Source organism: Passer domesticus, chromosome 13 (assembly GCF_036417665.1).
Source record: "Passer domesticus isolate bPasDom1 chromosome 13, bPasDom1.hap1, whole genome shotgun sequence".
Lineage (NCBI taxonomy): Eukaryota > Metazoa > Chordata > Aves > Passeriformes > Passeridae > Passer > Passer domesticus.
In genome coordinates, this window is record NC_087486.1 from 11,049,736 (window position 1) to 11,063,589 (window position 13,854).

At 39.0% G+C, this 13,854-nt stretch overlaps 1 protein-coding gene across 1 annotated transcript in view; it reads right to left on the reverse strand.

The window, feature by feature from the left end:
• Nucleotides 1–13,854, reverse strand: part of ATP10B (ATPase phospholipid transporting 10B (putative)) — a 138,114-nt gene that overhangs the window by 32,527 nt on the left and 91,733 nt on the right. The window contains exons 5-6 of the mRNA XM_064387690.1: nt 4,170–4,374; nt 471–556 (exon numbers count right to left, since the gene is read on the reverse strand). Of these exons, the coding sequence (XP_064243760.1) occupies nt 471–556; nt 4,170–4,374 (291 nt within the window). The remainder of the gene's footprint in view (nt 1–470; nt 557–4,169; nt 4,375–13,854) is intronic.

The window sequence follows — 13,854 nt, forward strand, 5'->3', positions numbered from 1 at the left end:
CAGTGCATCAGTTCAACAGCATTTTGCATGCATGATTGCTTTTTCTACCTTTCCAATAAGAAGAAACTGGTTTGTTTATTAGATCTTGGACACCTTTCCCTGTGGCTGTAAATGTGAAGAAACTAGAGCCATGCAGCTGGATACCTTTAAACAAGTGGAAAGATTTATCTAAAATCTAGTTTAGTCTAATCAACAGGTCAAATGTAAATAAGCTTAGGTCTAAGCTTGGAAGAGAGCTGAATCTCTGTGAAAATAGTTTGCAGGAAACAACTGTAAATACAATGCCAAGCCTTGGTTCTACCTTGCCACAAAACAGAGTCCAAGTCTACATTTTATATTGACTTCTGAATCTGGAATAGATAATAGTGACAACCATCAATTTCCCCAAAATATCTTCCTTCCATCCAATTCCTCCAAGAGGAATGTCAAAGTATAGATCCAGAATGTATTTATGGATAATAAGTACTTACATATAACCTTTGAATTTATTGAGATCATTGTTTGGCATTTCACAGATGATGGTGTTTTGGAAAAATTCTGGTTCAAACACAGTATCCTACAAGAGAAAACACACTGAGAATGAGTGTCAAATCCAATGAGTATTTGAAATGCTAAACAATAAGAAAAGCTTAATTTAGACCACCAGGGCTGAAGCACTTGCCCTAGGAGAGACAAAGACATTTTAACTCATTCAGCCTGAAGTAAAGCTTCAGAAGGGCTGAGTATTTCCTCCTCTTGGAATAACAACTGGTTAAAGTAAGTGAAGAAAAGGCTGTGTATTGAACAAGATATCACAGATGCCAATTAGTGGAAACACTTGTCTTCATTTGAAGTGTATATAACAAAGATAGTAGATTTAAATTAAATATTAGGAAGAAATTCTTCCCTGTGAGGGTGGAGAGGCTCTGGCACAGGTTTCCCAGGGCTGTGGCTGTCCCATCTCTGGGAATGTTTGAGGCCAGGTTGGACAGGGCTCTGAGAACCTGGGCTAGTGGAAAGTGTCCCTGCCCATGGTGGGGGTTAGAACAAAATGAAATTCAAGGTTCCTTCCAGGCCAAACCATTCTGGGATTCTATGGTCCTGTGAAATATTCAGATTACTTATAAAAGAAAAACAGTGGTCAACCAAGAGCAAGCTCAAATAAAAATAATTTCAGGATTTAACAGGATTTTTGATTATGCTGGAAGACTTATGTTAATGTCCAGGATGGTATAATTGTAAAGAGAACGCACATTTTAATGAATGCATCATAATCAAAGAAAACTAAAAGCAAGACTAACAGCATAAAACCCCCACCACCCAACCCTAAAATGGACAAAAAAATCCAGAAGAGGGAAAGCAGTAGAATAAACCCACACTGCTGGGAGAGACAAAATGAGGCAAAGCTTTTCAGGCTTTGTCAGAATTTGGAGTTAACTGAGTGACAGGATTTTACTTGAGTTCCCCAGTGTTCAGGGGAACAGCCTGGGGTTTGGGCTGCATGAAGTAGTCCAGAGAGCAGACAGAGTGAGAGGTACTTGACTGCCATAAGTGGTGATTTAGTCTTAACTGAAAAAAACACAGAACTCTGATATTTGATTAAGAAGATGTAATAAAAACGGGATGTGAGAAATGTGAAAGATAATAATTATTTCTGTGCCACAGAATTTTAAAAGAACTGAAGCTCACTTAATACAAAATGCTCCATTAGGAAAGCTGGAAATCAAATCTGCTACTGGGCCTCCCTTATTCTGAAGCAAGCATTGTGCTTTAATTTTTACATTATTTTCTCTCTCATTCTTCTTTTCATAAAAAATGCATATATTCCTTTTTTAAAAACTATATACACATATATATAAGTACAAAAAAGTAGAGAATATGATAAAAAATTGTTGGGGGAAATATAAAAACTTCAGGAATATAAGGGCATTTTGCATACCTTCTGACCCATCTGGTTGAGTATTTTTAGAATGTCTGTTAAGAGAGAATTTTCACCTCTGCTGAATCTTGTTCAACTTCATGAACTCAACAGGAAAATCAGTTCATATTTGGTTTTGCCAGAAGAATTTGTACAACAGGAGAACAGGAAGATACAAAAGTCACCTGGCATTTTCATTGCTAAAAAAGAAAACTATTAGGCTTCTAGATAGAAAGGGATACAGAAGAATGTTTCTTGTCTCAAATTTTTTCTCTTTTGATGACAAGAATTTTATGTTTGAAAAATCAAATTTAAAAATGTCATAAAAGGAAAAAAATGATAGTCCTTTCTCTCAGTCTTTTACAGACAGTTGTACTCAATATTCCTGAGCATATCACAGAATGGTAGGGGTTTTGGAAGGGACCTTAAAGATCATCCCGTGGGCAGGGACACCTTCCACTAGACCAGGTTGATTCAGAGCCCAGTTTAACCCAGCCTTGGACACTTCCAGAGATGAGAAACGCAAAAATTCTCTGGACAACCTGTTCCAGGGCTCCACCCCCTCAAAAGGAAGAATTTCTTCCTGATATCTCATCTAAACCTACTTGCTGTCAGTTTGAAGCCATTCCCCCTTGTCCTGTCCCTCCATGCTCTTGTAAATACTCTCTCCACCTTTCTTGCATCCTAAACTGAAGAACTAACCCCAGTTAGTTCTAACCCAAGTGAAGAACTGACTAATATGTATTTATTTCCTCTCTGTTTAAAGAGTCACTTTATAGGCAGAATTACATCCGAGGGGTTTTACGCAGTTCATAAATCACAGGACTAAGCAAAGCTCAAAGAACAAGGAAGAAGTTGGCACATGAAAACCTGCAGTGTGATGCTACATACACTGGGGTTTCCTCCAGCACACTGCTCACACAAACACACCCCAAGAGCAGGGTGACACAGGAAGTTTGTCAGCTCTGACCTTCCTGAGCACTGGCTGCCACCATGGCCACAATTGCATCCCACTCTGTTAATGTGGCAGGAGTTCTTAACTATAGACATTCTTAGGCATACAGTTTATCTCAGTGACAGCTCAAAGTCTAAACAAAATCACCATGAATAGGCAGTCTGGGGCATAGTTTGGCATGGGGCTATTTTGTGATATAATGGAAGACTTACACACATTACAAACAACTGAGGTAAAAGTTCACAGTTTGTGTAATGGTAGAGCACCCTGTTCTCCTCTAAAAGGAAAAATAGATAGAAAAACTAGCATGGAAATTAGAACTACATGACAAAAATACAACATTTAAAAAATGTTAAGTAGCCAGATTACTGTTTTTCGGCTAAATCTTTACATATTAAAATTTCCAGTGTGTCTCAGGAACAAAACTTCTCTCTAATTGTCACTGGATGACACTGGAAAAGGCCTGTGCTATGCCACAATATGAGAAAGCCCTTAATTGTCTTTGAAAAGTGATTACCATTTGACAACAAGCAAATAACACGAGTACAGCACCTGATCTCAACTGGCCATGGAAATATTGTGCTTTTATTTAATGTCTGGTTGCTCCCTGGCAGCTGTGTTCCAAACACCACTAAACCAAAAGATCTTCCTAGTGGCACTGGTACTAATTGCTAAATGAATTAATGTAATTCCTAGAATTATCTGTGAGGTTTTATTTCCTGTCTGCTGGAGTGATTCCAATGGAACAAAGTTTTCCTCTGCACGTGCTACCACTCCTTAAACTTGCTCTGGGTTATTTAAAAAACTGCCCTGCTTTGTATTTAAAGACCCTTGAAAATGTAACAACTCTCCCTAAGTCATATTTTCTAGTTTACTTCAGGTTTATCCAACATCAGCCACGTGAATATAGCACTAAAGTAAAGGAAAAAGGTAAAAAGGAAACGATACTGCCTATGAAAAAGAAATGGCAATTTTAAGAATTCAAACTGAATCACAAACTGATGTCAAACATTTAACTTAAAAAAAAATTAATTAATTTACCTTGAGTTCCTATTAAACTGTCAGCCCAGAGTGCCTTAGAGCAGCTCCCAGCTGAGCTCTCACACCTCCAGCTGCCCATGCAGTGAGTGTGGTGTGTCAGCACAATGGAGACACAGAGCCCATAAGGAAACCCACGGATGCTGTGGCAGGGGACCACGAGCTTCCTTCCAAGTGCCATGCAGGAATGAACCCCTCGTGGCAGTGGCTTTGCTGTGGCAGAGTGGCCACAGCTGGGGACAGATGTGCCCCTTTGTGAGCTGCCTGTCCCAGACTGACCTGGCTGCTGAAGCCCATCACGACGCGGCGCTGCTTGAGGTTGGTCTCCCCGTCAAGGTTGGCGGTTTCCAGGTGGCAGATCCCGTTCTGGTCAGAGGAGTAGAGCAGCAGGATGTCTGCTGGGACGATCTCGTTACACTGCAGCTGCACAAAGTCCCCCACTCTGACATCCTTCCAGCACTTCTCCACGTAAGCACGTTCCTCCCTGTTGCATTGAAAGCGTATCGTGGGTGATGAGTGACATTAGGCAGGCAGGACTGCTGGGTTGTGTTTCCTCTTTCCAAAAGACAAAATAGGGCATGGGGGCACAATGACCTTTTCTTAAAGGACACAGCACAGAAGCCAGAAATTAATGATTCAGACACTTCCACAGCACCACTTCACCATATGTCACATTCAAACAAAACCTTTACACGGAATAAAGCATTTACAGCAGTTCTCTTTCATTCTAGAACTAGTCCTTTAATCTGCACAAAGTATGGCAGGCAGTTCTGACCTAGAGAGGTATTTCTGAATATCTCATAGAAGAAATTCAGATTATTGTTTTTGACTGTGACTGTTTCCTAGACACTTTCCAACATCAGCATATAGCTCCTGAAGGAAGCAAACTGATACCTCAGCCACACTTGCTTCAGGTCTTTCCAGTTTGTAACTCTCAGGAGGTAGTTACAAATTTTTAGCTTAGTGCAGAGAAATGACTTTAAAAGGTGGAAGAGCTGACAAATGGTCCCTTATTATTAAGCAAAAAAACCAACCAGAGCCCAAATTTAATGGAAAAGTTAAATAAGAAACAAAGAGCTTATAAATTAACAAAAAATTTTAAAAAAGAGCCTGTGGGGTTCAAGGAAACGACTATTTCATCAACAAACTAAGTTCAGCAAATAGCAGACTTTTTTTGACATTGCATTTTCAGTAATTAATCCTTCAACTGCTCTTAACCATCTAAGCAGATCAGAAACAACACAATAAGCTTTAAAATTAGTTAATGGGAAAAAATGCACTGCAACAATGGCTTGGTTCCTCTAACTCCTTGAGAGGAAATTATTTTTTCAGGATGAATAACTGAATCATCTTATGCCTTGCTCTGTGAGAGGGAAAATTCTCATGATACTTTACCAGATAGACAATTAAAGCCCTTTTGTAATGACTCAGAGTCTCATTTCTGGTTAAGTTTTTAATCATCCTCATCTATTGGATGGAGAATGCTATCTTTCATTGAAGTGTTTGTGACATGAGAAGGGGAGCAGTGATGGGAGAGATAAAGTGTTTTGCTCCAGTTCAAAGCACACATGCAAGCACTGCCTCAGTGCCGGGCCAAGGGCTATTTCCTGATAACCCACTTTCCTGGCGTGCTGCAGAGCAGAGCCAGCCACAAGGCTGCCAGGCAAACCCTCACACTTGGCTTGTGCCCTTATCCACAACACAACAACAAGCAGTTACCTGTGCAGGTTATGCAAGAAGTTGAATTCTGTCCATTTCCCAGTAGAACTGACTTTCATTAAAAAACCAGAACCCCCCAACCTGATCATTTGAATCCCTTTACTGCTGCTTTTGAAGCACTTACTAAATGATGGGGTTGTAGCAATATTTTTTCATCTTACATTAACTTTTCTTTCTTGAATTTTTCATTCTTCTTATTTTGTCTGATGCTGCTTACCTGCATGTCCTTTTTCTTTTGCTCAACAACAGACATAAAAGACCACACAGAAGAACAGAGGTTTGCTGTAAGCTAATTATATGCTGCTATGCATTAAAAAAAAATTTAGCTACATTTCTATTTGTAAAGCATTTTAGCAAGTCTGTGCTGAGTATTTAATCCTCTACAAAGCAGATACTAAATTAATATAACAAATCAACTATGTAAATACCAATCCTTTCCATGCCAAACACCTTCTTCTGAAGGTCTGAATAGGACTTGTTAATTAGTTTGTTTAAAACATGAAAGAAAGAGTACAAGATCAGTTTAGAGGAAATAGATGTCTTGTCTTGCCATCCTAGACATGTGAATGCCATTTATAGTTTGCATATAATGTTTGCTGTGGCTTCTCCATGGTAATCCTACCTCTCTGTGCGTCAACTCTTGCACAATTCAGAAGTTTACAGAGCATATTTCTGATTTTGTCCACTCATAAAATGCTATAAAAGGGCCTTGTCTAGCTGGCTGCATTCTACATCAGCTGAAAGAAACCAGATTAGCCCAAATAATCCACAGAAATAAAGGATTTGTAATTTTTTTTTCAATAGCTCCCTATGAAACCTACATTACAAGTAAAGCTTCAGGGTTCTACCCAGTCACTAATTACAGAGGAGACAGTGAGTCAGAAAAGCCAAATGAGCTCTTTCAGATCAGAGGAAAAGCCTTACTAGCACAGGGACTACACTTCAGGGATTGCTAGAATCCCAAACCTGCATTCAGGTGAACTGTCACTCTATCCCAACGAGTATTCAAAGAATACACATTTTCTGCTCCTGAAGAAAACTCTTCATCTGAACCTGTAAGATTAAAATCTTGATTATAAGATGAATAATTTAAAATATTAAAAATAGTACAAAGCTTTTCTACAACTTTGTAGGGAATTGCCAGTGGATGAAAGGAAGCAAAGTACTTCACGATGAAACTGGTGCACCCCACGGCAGCACTGTCCTAGTTGTCTAACAAGATTTTTCAGATGAAGCAGTTTCCTTTCAGCAATCCCTGTAACTGGGAACACTGCCCATTTTCTGTTCAGTGATGAAAGTTAACAGCACAAGCTCTGGTTGCTAAATGTACAGAGGAGCTTAATAAATCCAAGGTGCTCTGACAAGAAATATACAAACACACAAAAGGGCAAATGTATTGAACCAATAAAATAAAAATCACCAGATGTAGGGTTTTTCAATAGGTGGGAATCTGGAAATTTGATTCTTACAGCATGTGGTGTCAGGGCTGTGGCACACTGAAGACAAGATGTAAGAAGAAAGTTCCTCAGTCCCTGCTCTCTTTTACCAGGCAATTTATCAAAAGCACATTCAAAAAGTGTTCCCTTGCCTATAGATATCATGATGATGCCCATCAGAGGATACTGCCAATGAAAAGGGGCCTTGAACAGTCAAAATGATGTCTGCCAGAACTGTTATTGAACTCATCAAATCTGAACAGAAAGTCTGAGCTAAACAGATTTTATGAAGTCATTTCTCGGAAAAAAAGGACCATAAAAAAGTCCTGCTGCAGTTGGAGATCATGGGGGAACTTGAATAAATTATTGACTTTGTGTCAACAATTTGATTTCACTTTCTTGGATTCAATAAAGGTAAATTTCAAAGAAAAACTGGATCAAAATTCATGGTGAATGGAGTGAAATAAAAATTATTTTTCTGCTATACAGAAAAGATCAAATAAAAGTAATTTTTCACATGCACTCCACCACATGTGTGTCTCCTAGATTGTCTTAGACAAAGATCTTCAGAAATCTTTGTCATCTAGAAACATTTTATCAGACAATTAGTCCAGTGAATCTTATTCCCTAGAATTTCTGCAAGCTCCATCCCAGGATCCTTTGCAGTTCAAAATAAAGATATTGTTTGCTCTGTACTATATTGCCACCAGGTCATGGCACATAGAAAAATATATCAGTGTTGTCAATAGAGAAACCTACATATTTCTATTTTGTTGTATGTAAATTTGCTAGAATGCTATATTTGAAAATGGCCTCCTTCAAGCACCATGTATTTTATGAAAAACACCAGTATCCTGGGATCCTGGTTCTACACGCACAATAGGTTGAATCACACAGCTGCTTATCCTTCACAGTCTATTTCTGCAGATAAAAATCTTGCACTGTTTTATGCTATCAAAGATTATATCAGCTTTTATATGCAAACCCCATACCAAATATTTTCAAAGATCGCTTCATGTCCATGACCTCACCATTAGGAGATACTTCCACAAAACAAAAAAACCTGAGAGCAAAGGAGCAGATTTAGGACTCAAGGAAGGCACTAGGTCAGACAGGAACTGATTCTGGAAACTGTCCACAGGTCAGAGTACAGCACAATTGGCTGATGATGTTCCTGAGCTGCAGAGGCTGCCTGGGCATGGGAAGGTGCCAGGGCGTGTGTGTGGGTTTGTCACTGCTCCTGCCACCATCCCATCCCATCCCATCCCATCCCATCCCATCCCATCCCATCCCATCCCATCCCATCCCATCCCATCCCATCCCATCCCATCCCATCCCATCCCATCCCACGATGTCATTTAGCAGTGCCCAGTCCTGTACCCAGCCCCAGCCTTTCCCACATCACCAAACTCTCAGGATTTGAGCACTATGTTAAGACAGCAAAAGCACCTTTTAGAAACAACTAGAACTATTAGACTTTAGATTTCTAAAGTCTAATGAAGTGCACACACTTGTATCATACTGGCATTCCAAATTCCTCAATGCTAATAACAAATCCTCTTTCCTCATGTGCTTACACTGCCTATAGCAGCATAACGAGTAACTTTCTTTCTCAATAATACAAGCCTATTGAAGCTTACATAAACTTTAGGTAAGTAACAGAATTTTATAAATGTATTATTTGTTAATATAAATGGTTTTGGATTTATTTTAACTCACCTTTGAGGAAATAAAATAAAACAGATGTAAACAGCATGTTGCTTGGACTTTACTAGGTTAATTTTGTAAATTCTAGATTTTTGTATTTAGGATTTTTTTTTTACTGTCTTGAACAAAATATTATTGTTACAATTCTTCCTGGCACCAGCTGGAAGGAACGGATAATTTCAAGGTGATTCAATTGATGTGTTCTAATCATTAGCATTAGTTTCTATGGACTCTCATTAACTTGTAAAGTTTCTGGAAAGCACAGCCTACATCAGCTTTTTTGATAGTCATATCCTTATATGACCAGGTAGCTCATGAGGTCACATGGTAGAAACCTGCCACTCTCCAGGTTTTAATGGTATTTTAAAAGTTCAGACAGGTTGAATCTTGGTGCCATAAGACCATGATTTTGCAGGTCTCTGAGCCAAAGCCAGAGACTCTTATTTATTTGGTCTTAATGTTTAGTCATTATCTCCTGCTGCTAAGCCATTGCACCTTTTCTGTGAAGCAGCTTTAATTGCCTTGGCAGGTAATAGATCTTGAAGAAAGCTCTGATCAAGCAATACACGAAGCAGTGGCAGCCTTAATAATGTATTTTATGGATTTTCTTCCACAGAGACCCAGGATCCTCCCTGTAGCAATGCACCCTGACTGACAACAATTGCAGCTCACTGCTCTTCCACTTTCAAGTGCTGCTGCCTGGACCAGCTGAGAGCTGGTTTGCATTTAGTCAGTTCAGCTTGTCCCATAATTCCTCACAACACAATCCTTATATCCCACATAAGGTGTTTTAATTTCTTCCTGATTTTGGTAGCACTGGTTTCCAGCAGTGTCATGGTGACATAACACACCTGAGTGTTCTGTTGGTTAAGGACATTTTCTCAGCTCCCTGCAAGGCTGAAGAATGCCTCAAGCAGAAGGCAATGTTTGTGCCTTCAGTCACACTCACTGCTAACTCAGTATCCACAGCTAAACTAGGTGCAACATTTCCACAGTACATGAAGAGCAGACAAAAATGAGAGGGATGGCAGAGCAGGGGATGCCCATTGCCAGAGAACAACACTCATGGTTAACATTAGGCAGGGGAGGTAGTAACTTGCAACTACTCCCAGTATATGATTTGTGACTGTCACAGGAATTCATCTATTGGAGGTCTTCAGCTTCCAGCTGATGAGATTCCTACACTGTTCAGGAAGGCACCACTGGAGCCTTGATATTGCTATGCCCAAGAAAACAGACTGCAATGTGGCCTGTGGTGAGGTTTTGAATGGGACACAGGCTTTAGCCCTTTTTTATTGTATATAAAATGAACCCACTAAAGCCTCCAGCAGGCTCCTAGTCTTTAAAGTTATGATTTGTCAGAAAACAAAAATAACAAAGCAGAAAGGAAAGTCTCTTTAACAAGTGAAAACTCAGTGCTGCTGACCAACACTTTAAATGAAGTGTTGGCAAGAAATCTTTCAGCTCACTGTGCCCTTGTCAGAATGGGTTTTTCCTCTCATCCTGCTTTCTACTTTACAAACTTTCAGGTTCAGTTTGGGTTGAATGAGTTGCATATGTTATTTCTGAGTGCAGAGAAAAATTGTTTTTCTTTAAACTCTGAGTTTTGACAGTAGGTCAGTTCCTGTTTTCCAGCATGTCCCCTACCTTTTTCTCTGCTTTTTTCCAGATTCTCCATAGCTCTGTTGGTCACTGCATCCCTGGCACTATCACAGACAGGGGGAGGGAGCACCCACGGGAGGTACAATCCTCTGCTAAGAAATCCAGCTGAACAGAGCAGATGAAGGAGGTTCAAACAGAAGGGCAGCCTTTGCTGCCCAGCTTCCCATAAAGTATGTATGGTCACCTGAAGGCAAGCAAATCTCCACTGCTGTCAGAGAAAATTGCAGCACAGAATCACAATACTTCAATTGACTGAAAAATTTTAATTCTCTTTCAAAACAGTGGGTCCAGATTAAGCCACTTTCAGTTTTTCAGCCGTTGGCAGTTCTGATTTCATGCACCACAGTTAAGAGCGCTTTGTTTTTTCCTTCTTTCTGTACCTCTGCTCCAGGGCTAACCCAGAGTTAGTGCTGACTCAAAAATCTTTAAATGTTCTAAAACCTTACCCTAAGTAGACAAAGAGTCAGAGTGAAGGCCAGCCTAAACTTTTTGTGCCCCAGGCATCAGTGGACTTAGAGAGGAGAAGGAGACTGATGCTTGTAGGAAGTACCTGAAAATGACAGGGTCTGAAAGCATTACAGAGGAACTTTCTATGGAAAGAGTAATCAGGCTACCTCATTTAGGATGCCTGTTGGCTTACCTGCTTCTCCAAAAGGGCCACAGGATGATTCAAGGCACATAAACAAGGTTTCTCTGAGTCACTGTCTCAGATATCTGAATTAGGTTCTTACAATTAAGAAATATGAATAGCTTAAATAATGTTAATGTTTTTGTGGCTGCTGCTGTGCCATATTGAACTGTGCACAGCCCTTGCATTTGTATCTTAGTGTCTACTAAAACACTGAGGAAAAAAATGTTTAATCTTTCAAAAATGTGAAATTGATGCAAAAACCTGTCTGAATGCTATGGAGTACTTACAGAACTTGATACAACCCTTGGGGTATATCAGAGCCAAGCTATATAATAATTTCATATCAATTAGTTCCTTGAACATTATAGAACTTCAAGAGAATTCAATATATATAATAGCTTTTAGCAACTATTGTATTGATAGTCACTTTCAGGTTTGTGTACCACATTCAGTGCTGGCCCCTGTTAGTAAGTTAATGGCAAACTGAAAAGAGTTTAGAGAAAAATAACCATGAGAGCTTTGGAGGGACTGACTGACTAGAAAGATGAAAAGAGTAATCTGTGCCAGTCTTGACTAAAATGTCTCTGGGTGTTGCATATAGGTACAGCCTTATAAAATAAGGGCCTTGTTACCCTTGTAAAACCATGGCTCAGGCCTGCTACTTGGGCTAAGTAGAAAAGGAGTGTGGGAAAGAGACTCAGCTGAGCTAGGGGTAGGAAAACAAATTATATAACCACTGCGTGTTCACATCGTGGTGTATGGTGGTTGGTTGAATTATGTTTGTTATTCTTTAAAACTATGTAACTGATAATGGGCTAACTGCTTAAAAAGGCCTGGTTTCTGCAATAATGCAGCTCTCCTTTGCACCTGCCTGGGGACTCTGTGTCACTATGGACCCTCACCCACATCTGGGTTCAGCAAAGTGAACATGATGAAAATCACACATATTTGAAGATTATAATTAACTTTTATGGATGGAGTCTAACTAATTAGGGTTCCATGAAATCAGGTGACTTGAGAAATTTAAATGTAATTAAAGAGGGATAATAAAGTATAGCATCATAGAAAATGCTTTGGCATTTTGTAGTAATGGATGTCCACCTTGCTTGGAAAATTTTAAAGTAGACAAAGTATATTTTAAAGAAAACCATGAGAAAGTAGTGGCATTTAAACATAGGTCTGTACCATCTGCAATTCAATTTTTTGTTCTCTCCTTTTGGTGTGTGATTCATTCCAACAGCACAGCAGATTGTCTATGGAGGATGATTCAAAAAGTTTTGGTTCCAAAAGTACAAATTCCTCAATCAAACATCTGGGTTATTGCATCTCCCCAGGACACTTTAATGCCTATTAATTGTTTCTCATTTTTTCAATTAAATATTTTTTAACTACACTACTGGAAGTGTCTTTTCTTTCATTTGACCAGCAGACTAGATTTCCCATTTCAGCTGATCTCTGTGAAAAGAAAATTAGAATAAATATGTTTACAAGCAGGCCTATTTAATTTTAATTTTCCTTGCTCTCTGTTGAAAGAGGGCAACTTACTGCATTTCCCTGTGTCTTCAAAAAAGCTTTGGAGAACATTCAGTATCTAGAAAAATTTGCTTTGCCTTTGTATTTATTTTATAACAGGTGCCAGAGTCCTTATTAAAATCTGAAATAAAGACAACATATACTCCAAGGTTATCTCTTAAAATCTAAGTAATATTTCATCTAGGATGGAAGATCAGTGGTTCTTTTAGAAATAACTTTTTGCTGCCACAAGATTAACAAATTTTCCAGTGTCCCAAAAGGACTTTCACCTATGTTAAAACAATTACCTATTTTCATGATTCATATGGAAGAAAATTAGAAGACATTGTGCCCTTCCATGACTTTGCAGCTAGCAAGAAGAACAAGAAATGTCAGCTTCCCAAAGCACCAGAGAACCCTGATTGAAATTATTCATAATATAATAAGCTGTAGTGACTGATCTGATGGCAATTGTTATTACACACAATTTTTCCAGACAGGATGAATGCTGCAGTCTGAAGCCCTTCACATTTTCCTTTCCCTTACACCACCTTTTTGGGCCATAAGACTTTGGTGAAAGACAAGATCCTAGACAGGACTGATTCATAGATCAAAATCTTTTTTATGGGATGGAATAACCAATTTTAAGGCAGACTTGTCTCGTGTTTCTGCATAACAATCTTGAACCAGGATTGGAATATACGTTGTAATTCCATGTTGGATATTTTTCCCTTATACAAAACAAGTCCTACTTCTATTCTATAAGTACTCCCTACTTCATGTTCTCATGGTAAAAGGCTTTCAGATCTAAACTGGCATGGTTTCTGTGTGTAAAGAGGAAATAAATAAGATCCCTCTGCAGATTTATTCACGAGCACCTACTGCCCCACTTATTCTGTCCCGTACTGGTTTTAACAAGTATTAACAAACAATCCATTGCCTCATAGGCTAATGCAACACTGGAAAAGCTAGAATATTCAAGCAGATTGAAATTTCAAAGATAGACAGAAAAAGCAGTTTGCCACCCTACCCAAAGAGCTACAATTACTGACATTCTTCTCTACAGATAGACCTTAAATCCACAATATTTAAAAACTGGTGAAATGCCAGCTTTTTATTGAAAAGTTGGCAAGGAGAGGAGTGCAGGTTTTTTAAAACGACAAACAATATGTGGGCCTAAGTTTAGCCCCTAAACAAGCAAACCTATTGCTTTCCTGTTTAACCAGCAGGACATAAAAATAAAAATCTGACAAACACATGCAGGAGAAACAAAGAGATATGACAGCCTCATGTGATA